Source organism: Passer montanus, unplaced genomic scaffold, assembly GCF_014805655.1.
Source record: "Passer montanus isolate IOZ18808 unplaced genomic scaffold, ASM1480565v1 scaffold307, whole genome shotgun sequence".
Taxonomy (NCBI): Eukaryota; Metazoa; Chordata; class Aves; order Passeriformes; family Passeridae; genus Passer; species Passer montanus.
This window is the reverse complement of record NW_024367786.1, coordinates 4858-12829: the sequence shown is the minus strand read 5'-3', so window position 1 is coordinate 12829 and position 7972 is coordinate 4858. Positions and strand designations below refer to the sequence as shown.

General features: G+C 58.8%; 2 protein-coding genes and 1 pseudogene across 2 annotated transcripts; 1 reads left to right on the top strand and 2 right to left on the bottom strand.

Moving 5' to 3' along the window:
- Window positions 1-573: 573 nt before the first annotated feature.
- Window positions 574-3285, bottom strand: LOC120504855 (annotated as a pseudogene).
- A 398-nt stretch (window positions 3286-3683) lies between these two features.
- On the top strand, window positions 3684-6093 carry LOC120504857 (cytochrome P450 4F22-like). Its single transcript, XM_039714736.1, has 6 exons — window positions 3684-3764; window positions 4030-4174; window positions 4585-4638; window positions 4949-5076; window positions 5411-5541; window positions 5799-6093. The coding sequence occupies exons 1-6, from the start codon at window positions 3684-3686 to the stop codon at window positions 6076-6078; spliced, it is 819 nt and encodes a 272-aa protein (XP_039570670.1). The 3' UTR covers window positions 6079-6093.
- A 241-nt stretch (window positions 6094-6334) lies between these two features.
- LOC120504856 (zinc finger protein 239-like) lies at window positions 6335-7659 on the bottom strand. The gene has a single exon (XM_039714735.1). It carries the CDS (start codon window positions 7459-7461, stop codon window positions 7108-7110), a length of 354 nt encoding a protein of 117 aa, XP_039570669.1. The 5' UTR covers window positions 7462-7659; the 3' UTR covers window positions 6335-7107.
- Between the last annotated feature and the right edge of the window lie 313 nt (window positions 7660-7972).

Sequence of the window (7972 nt, the reverse complement as noted above, 5' to 3'; positions counted from 1 at the left end):
CTCATTTCCCAGGCCTGGTGCCATGATGCCACTGATCTAGGACAGTCCCCACCCCAGTCCCAGATGGGTTCCAGCCCCACTGCCAGCCCCAATACCAGGTGTGTGCAGATGTGTGCCAGTGTCACCCCCCATCCTGGGGGACACGGGACAGCCACCAGTGGGGCCCAGGGCCGGACAAAGACACACCAGTCCTGGAGGAAGCTGAGGGATCAGCTGGTGCAGCAGCAAGAAGGAAGCAGTGATGGGGACAGTGATGGGGATGGTGACAGTGATGGGGATGCAGCCATGCACAGCTTGGTGTGGATCCTGGGGCATGGCATGGGGCTTGGTGTGAAGTGTGGCGTGGGACACAGCACAGGACACATGGCACAGGGCATGCTATGGGTTGGAACATGACCCTGGAGCATGGCACAGGACACAGGACATGACACAGGACATGGGACATGGCTGGAGAGCACAGGGACATGGGACATGACCGTGGAGCATGGCATAGGACACAGGGCACAGGACATGGGACATGCCATGGGACATGATCATGGAGCACAGAACAGGGCTCATTCAGTCCCAGTATCATCACCCTGAACCTCCTCCCACCAACCCCACTGAGACGCCCACTCCAAGCCCTGGGGACACCAGGATCCCCTGGAAGCTGGGCCAGCTCTGGATGCCCTGGAAGAGGGCATTGCCGGGGCAATTGGTGTGGCTGAGCTGGCAGTGGCCACACAGGGTGAAGTCGGGCTGGACACAGCCAGAGTGGACAGCACAGCGCTGGAGTTCATGCTGCATCAGGGCCAGGGTGTCGGGGTCCAGCAGGGTGACCGGGAAGTCCTGTATGATCCCAGTGCTGAAGCCCTTGGTAGTGTAGTCCTTGGTGTGGGCACCAGCCCAGTGCCACCCCCAATCCTCCAATAGCTGTCTAAGCCCACCATGAAGCCACAAGGACCTGACAGTGAGGACCCAGTGGTGGGAACCGTGGGGGGACAGTGATGGGGACTGCAAAGGGACAGGGATGGGGACCATGGGGGGCAAAAGGGACCACAGAGGATGACAGGGACCATGGTGGGACAATGATAGAGACAGTGAGGGCACAATGGTGGGGACTACAAGGGGACAGTGATGGGGACAGATCCTTCAGGAGGTGACAGAGCCCTCCAGAGTACAATGACATCTCCCTTGGGGGGTACCAACTCCCTCAGAGGGTGACAGTGAGCTGCAGCCAATGTTTTCCCAGTTGTGGGTGTCCTGGTGGAAGCTCTGCATGTCCCTCATGGCATGGGAACAGGTGCAGCAGCTCTGGCATGGCCTTACTGACTCCAGGGTGTGGTGCAGGAACGTGTAGCCCAGCAGGAGCCACAGCAATTACAGGGTGCCCCAGTAGGGACCAGCCCCCCACATGCAGTGGGACAAGAGGCTCCACATATCCCCTGAGCCCTTGGGGACACATCAGAGTCTACGTGGGGACAAGGGGCTCAGTAGGTCCTTGGGGACACGACAGAGTCCAGGCAGAGACAAGGAGCTTGATGGGTCTTTGGGGACACATGGGAACATCTGAGGAACCCTCACCCTGGATGTGGGAAGGTCCTCTTGGGAATTACTGAGGAGATGGGAATGGGCTGTTCAGGGTGTCCTTTGGCAGGGACATGAGGTGGCCAGTGTCCAAGGGACACAACAGTGTTGGCCATGGGGACGTGGTGGTGGCTACCTAGGGACTGCCACCCAGGGACCACCACCCAGGGGAGAGAGTGGTGGCCATCCAGGGGACAGAGTTGTGTCCATACAGAGGACATGATGGTGGTCATCAAGGGAAAACCATGGTGTCCACCCAGGCAGCATAGTGGTGGCCATCCACAGGACATGGTGGTGACCACCCAGGGGTCCTGAAGATGTCCCACTACACCAAGCCACCCGTCCCTGCCGTCATCTCTCAGTGCCCACCCATGAGAGTGACCCCACCCCACTCACCTAGGGTCCCCTCTCACTCCTTCCCACCCCATTTGTGCAGTGACAACCCCCATTTGTGTGGTGATAAGCCCCCTTTGTCTGGTAACAACTCCTGTTTAGGGGGTGACAACACCCACTTGTGTTGTGACAACCCCGTTTAGGGGGTGATATCCCCTGCCCATACCCATGTAGCACTCATTTAACTCCTGTGACACCCGACAACCCATGACCTCCACTTGCTGTGTCCTCACATCCTTCAGGAGCTGCCAGGTGTATGACAGCACCCACAGCATCCCCAAAACTTCCTTTTGTCTCCTCCTTCTCCAGCTGTCCTGGCCACACCAGCACCCCAAAATCCTGGTGCCATAACTGCTGGGGGGGTCTCCCCATTTCCAAGCCATTGCTGGTCCTGTAGTAGCCCTGGAGCAGCTTGGTCAGCAGGATGGGGTCTCGGGCCAGTCGTGACCCCAGGACCACCCCATCCATGGCCCTGATGACCACACAGTTGGGAACAGGGGACAGGAAGCCCTGCAAGGTGTAATTTTAGGAGTTCTCCACATGGTCCCAGCAGCTGCTGGGTCCCAGCAGCTGCTGGGTTCCAGCATGGTCCCATTGTTGTCACCAGGAAAGATGTCCCCAAAGCCTCAGTGATGGTGACAGTGAAGAGAGGATCAGCAGGGGGTTGAGGCTGGGGAAGGGTCACCCAGATCCTCCAGACCTCAACCCCATCTCAATGCTGGCAGAGAGGGGACCTAGGGCCACCATGGAGCCATTGGGGGCCAGCATGGCCCCATGATCCAGTGTCGCAGGGTCACAGCGCAGGAGCTCGGTCAGGAGCTGCCACTGCCTGGGAGTGAGACCTGGGAGGGGATCCCGGGGGTGCTCACCCAGCCCAGCCTGGCACTCCAAGGTGCTGCAGACCCTCAGCCCCCACCCCAGTGCTGTGGTGGTGGGAGGGGAGCTTCCCCGGGCCGGGGACTCAAGGGTGTCCATGATGTCAGTCACAGAGAACACATGGCATGCAGGACACCCCTGGGGACACCTGGGGGGACAGGGGTGGGCAGGGAATGGAGGCATGTGGGGGAAAGGGCGGGGATAGGGTTGAGAGGGAGAAGACACCCAAAAATGCATCAAAGCCAGTGGGAGGGCAGCCAAAATTAAGGGAAAGGACCAAAATGCACCTGAAATAGGAAAAGACCCCTAAACGGAGGGGAAAGACCCGAAAGAAGGGGAAAGAACCCAAAACAGGGTTAAAGGACCCAAGAGAGGGGGAAAGGACCCAAAGCAAGGAGAAAAGACACAAAACCAGAGGTCAAAGTGCCGTGGGGTGCTGTGGGGTGTCATGGGGTGTCCCTCTCTGTGCTGGCACAGGCGCAGAAGCTCAGTGCAAGGAACAGCCACGGGAACATCCTATGGGACACGGGGACATGCTGTGGGACACCTGAATATCCCACAGGACACAGCCCTGGGACCTCGGGGACTTTGGTCCCCCCAGGGGTGGGGGGCAGGGGACATACAGAGAGGGACAGGGACACAGGGAAGGGAGCAGGGTCACACGGGGGAGATGGGGACAGGGACACTAGGATGGGACAGGAACACACGACGATGGGGAAGGTGAACAGGGATATGTTCAGAGGGATAGGGACACACGGGTGGGGAACAGTGATACACAGAGAGAAGGGGGGACAGGGACACACACAGGGAGACGGGGACACTACAAGGGGGGGCGGGGGGGGAACACGATGCCACCAGGATACACATGCCAGCTGAACAAGTTCCCTGTCCCGCCGTGGCGCAATTGGTTGCTGGGACACACCGGCATGGTGAGAGGACAGCGGGTGGCACCTGCGGGGACAGCGGGGACAGGGGTGGAGGCGCCTGCAAAGGAACAATTGGGTGGTGGCACCTGTGAGGAGACTGAAGGAATGGGGTGGTGGCACTTGGGGGGATGGTGAGGATGGGGTGGTGGTACCAGCAAGGGGACAGTGGGGACAGGCTGTTGGCACCTGTGAGGGGACAGTGGGGACAGACACACATGTCCCCAAGCCTATCTGTGCCCCAGTGACACACATGTCCTGTTGTCCCCAGGGCCAGAGCACGGTGGAAGCCCTACAGCAAGTGGACACCTTGGTGGCCCAGTACCGTCATGGCTGCCTCTGGTGGGGACTTCCCTGGCTGCCTGTCCTGCGCCTCTTCCACCCCAGCACCCTCCGGCCACTCCTCAGTGCCTCAGGTAGGACATGGGACATCAGATGGGTCCCCAGGGCCACCCATGGGTGTCACCACACCTGGCACAGAGACCTGGCAGTGCCCAGGCAGTGGCCATATCAACCCAAGCCCATTATTATTAAAAGGTCCCCAGAGGTGTCACCATGGCCAGGCCAAATGCCACCCCATAGTGGCTACCAACCTGTCCTTGAGGTTCCTCAGGGCCACCCAAAGGTGTCACCATGTCCAGCCTCTGGTTGTCCCCAAGCCCTCGTCCTTTGGTGGCCGTGGGTGCTGGGTGAGGGTCCCCACCCCAGGGTCCCCACGTGAGGGTTAAAGGGTGCAGACAGGGTGGTGCCACCCCCTGTGTCCACACGCAGGGGACCTGATGCCACTCCAGTGAATCCCTGCCTACCCTGTCCTTGTACTCTGCAGCTTTCGTGGCCCCCAAGGACAAAATTTCCTACGGCTTCCTCAAGCCCTGGCTGGGTGAGTGGCAAGGGGTAGGGTGGGGACAGCACCCTGGGGTGTCCTGTGAATGGAGTTGGGTGTCACAGGAGTGGGGCCCCAGATGGATCTGGATGTGTTACAGGGGCAGTGGAGGACAGGGACATCACCCCTGGGTGCCCCCAGGTTGGATCTGTGTGTGTCACAGGAGACGGAGTGGTGGAGAACAGAGACATCACCCCTGGGTGCCCCCATGATGGATCTGTGTGTGTCACGGGGGACAGGGATGGTTGGAGACAGGGACAATGGCCCCCCTGATTGCCCTCGGCAGACCCCAGTGTCCCCTCCCCAGGAGAGGGGCTGCTGCTGAGCAACGGGCAACGCTGGGTGCAGCACCGGCGACTCCTGACACCCGCCTTCCACGGGGATGTGCTCCGGAATTACCTGGGAATCTTCAACCAGAGCACCCGCGTGCTGCTCGTGAGAGATCTGAGACGCGCATGAGTCCCCACCTGCACCCTAAATCATGAGTGCTGCATCCCAAACCCTGACCTGCATCCCAAACCCTGAGTCCCACTCCCAAAATTCTGTCCCGCTCCCACTGCTGCACCCCAAGTCCCGTCCTGTACCCAAATTCCATACTGTCCCATACCCCAAACCCAAACCTGCCCCCAAACCCCAACCCCACCCCTCATTCATCACTGCATCCCTGTTCCACTCTCCCACCCCAATTCTTCCCCCTCTCCCACCCCTGTCCCACTTCCCAATTTATCCCCTGTCCCTGATCCCTCCCCAACCCAGTCCATCCCCGCAGGCCAAGTGGAGGGCAGCAGCAGCGGTAGCTGGTGGGGGGCCGGTGGAGTTGGAAGTGCTGCAGCCCCTGAGCCTCCTCACCCTGGACACTCTCCAGAAGTGCATCTTCAGCCACGAGAGCCACTGCCAGGAGTGAGTGTCACCTCTCCCCATTGACCATCCTGGTGGCCCTGGTGACCCCACCGTTGTCCCTGCTGGCCATCCTGGTGGCTGTGCTCACCCTGCCATGGTCCCTGTTGACATCCTGGTGACTGCATAGGCCCCCCACCATGGTCCCCACTGGCCATCATGGTCCTATCATTGTCTCTGTTGGCCATTCTGGTGGCCCAAATGGCCCTGCTATCATCCATGCTGGTGGCCACAGTGTCCCCCCATTGTTCCTGGTTCAGGCGGCCCAGCGAGTATATCCAGGCCATCCTGGAGCTGAGCTCATTGGTGGTCCGGCGCCAGCTCCGGCCACTTCTCCACCCGTGGTGGCTCTACAGCCTCTCCTCTGATGGCCGGCGCTTCGCCCGCGCCTGTGCCACTGTCCACGCCTTCACTGCTGATGTGGTGCAGCGCCGGCGCCAGGCACTTGCCTGCCTGGGCCGCCAGGCCTGGCTGGACGGCCACCGGGGACGCAGCATGGACTTCATCGACCTCCTGCTGCTCACCAAGGTGGGGTTGTAGGGGTGGCCATGGGAACATGGAAGTGGTGAAGAGGGTGGTTGTGGCCATGGGGAGATGATGGTGACCACAGGGTGGTGGCCATGGGTCGATGGTGGTCAAGGGGATGGTGGTTATAGCCCCATGTCACCATCTATACCTGTGACACACCCTCCATGCCCAACATCGCCATCCACAGCCATGTCCGTACCCATGTCCTTGTCAATGTCCCCATCCCCACCCATGTCCTCACCCATGTCCCACAATGCCACTATCCGTGTCTTAGTTAAATGTCTTTATTTTTACCCCAATGTTTGAGTGAAGGGATGAAGAAAAATGAAGGAAAATCAAAGCCAAAATAAAAGGATTTACGTGTACATGCTGGCTGAGTATCCATGTGCCTGAGTGGGTAGAAAGGACCTTTTCTAGAGGAATTTCCACTCCACTGCCTCCAAAATCCTGGTTTTGTGCTCCAGTCCATCACCATTTGGCTGTGGAAGATGCCTGTGGGCCAGAGACAATTAGAATCACGGAATGATTCAGGTTGGAAAAGACCTCCACCAACACCATCCTTGATGCAACCCGAAGAAATGACTGGATGCAAAAGGTGAGACTTTTCTGGGGTCGAAAGTAAAAAACTGCTGTCCCCTATGAAATTCTGTTGTCAGGTTGCAACCCAATCCATTTTTCTCTGGCTGCGTCCAAGTGTCCAAGGGGAGCCAGGAAGATGTGCAGACCACCAGCCAGGTATCTTTCTAACAGGGATCACCAGGACCATGGATCACCAAATGTCACTGTGGACCATCCAGTGGGGGTCCTCCAGTGGGAGATGGAGTTGGAGCAGCGCTCAAAGCTCTTCCCGCACACGGGGTACTTGTAGGCCTTCCCTTACTGATGCCTCCCTTAGTGTTGGGTCATGGCAGAGTTCTAGGAGAAGCTCTTCCCACACTTGGGACACTGTTAGGGCCTCTTCCCAGCGTGGATCTGATGGTGGGTGATGAGGTTGGAGTTTCTCTTAAAGCCCCTCCTGCAGTTGGGGCAGCGGAAGGGCCTCTATTCTGTGTGAATCTGCTGATGCTTGAGGAGACGGTATCTGCTCTGAAACCTTTCCCCACACTCAGGACACTCATAGTGCTTCTCCCCAGTGTGGATCCGCTGGTGGGCAATCAGGTTGCAGCTCTGGCTGAAGCTCTTCCCACATTCCCCGCACTCATAGGGCCGCTCCCCCGTGTGGATCCTCTGGTGGACAGTCAGGCAGGAGCTCCGGCTAAAGCTCTTCCCACATTGTGAGCACCTGTAGGGCCTTTCCCCAGTGTGAATTGTCTGGTGGATGATCAGGCGAGAGCTGTCACAGAAGCCCTTCCCACATTCCCCACACACATAAGGTTGTATCCCAGTGTGGATCATCTGGTGGCGGTTCAGGTGGACACTGCTCCTGAAGCCTTTCCCACATTCTCCACATTTATAGGACCATTCATCAGTGTGGGTCCTCTGGTGGAGGATCAGGTAGGAGCTGATGCTGAAGGTCTTTCCACATTCCCCACACTCATAGGGCCGTTCCCCAGTGTGGATCCTCTGGTGGACGATCAGGTCAGAGCTGTTACGGAAGCCAGCACCTCAGAGCTCTGGCCAGATCTCTGGCTGCCTTCCTGGCACATGCTGGGTCTTTCCTCCTCAGAGCATCCTGGGCTGGGTTTGGAGCCCCTCCTTCTGAGGGATCTCCGAGGCTTTTCCTCCTCACTGGATTCCTCGGGGATTTAGTGCTGTGAAGCCACTAAAAACGGCCTCGTCCACGAGGTTCTGCCGTGGGGATTTGTCCTCCCTGCTCTCCATCCTCAGCTCCTTGTCTGCAGGAGAAGGACAAGGAGAGGATGGGATTTGCCTCCGTGCCAGAGGGAAGGAGAAGGAGATCCCCCCA

What these genes read in the sequence shown, in the direction of transcription:
- LOC120504857 (XM_039714736.1), top strand. Translation starts at nt 3,684, where the DNA reads ATGCCACCAGGATACACATGCCAGCTGAACAAGTTCCCTGTCCCGCCG. An exon ending in TGCTGGGACACACCGGCATG is followed by an intron (nt 3,765 to 4,029) that starts GTGAGAGGACAG and finishes TGTTGTCCCCAG; the next exon opens with GGCCAGAGCACGGTGGAAGC. An exon ending in CACGAGAGCCACTGCCAGGA is followed by an intron (nt 5,542 to 5,798) that starts GTGAGTGTCACC and finishes TTCCTGGTTCAG; the next exon opens with GCGGCCCAGCGAGTATATCC.
- LOC120504856 (XM_039714735.1), bottom strand. Translation starts at nt 7,461, where the DNA reads ATGATCCACACTGGGATACAACCTTATGTGTGTGGGGAATGTGGGAAG.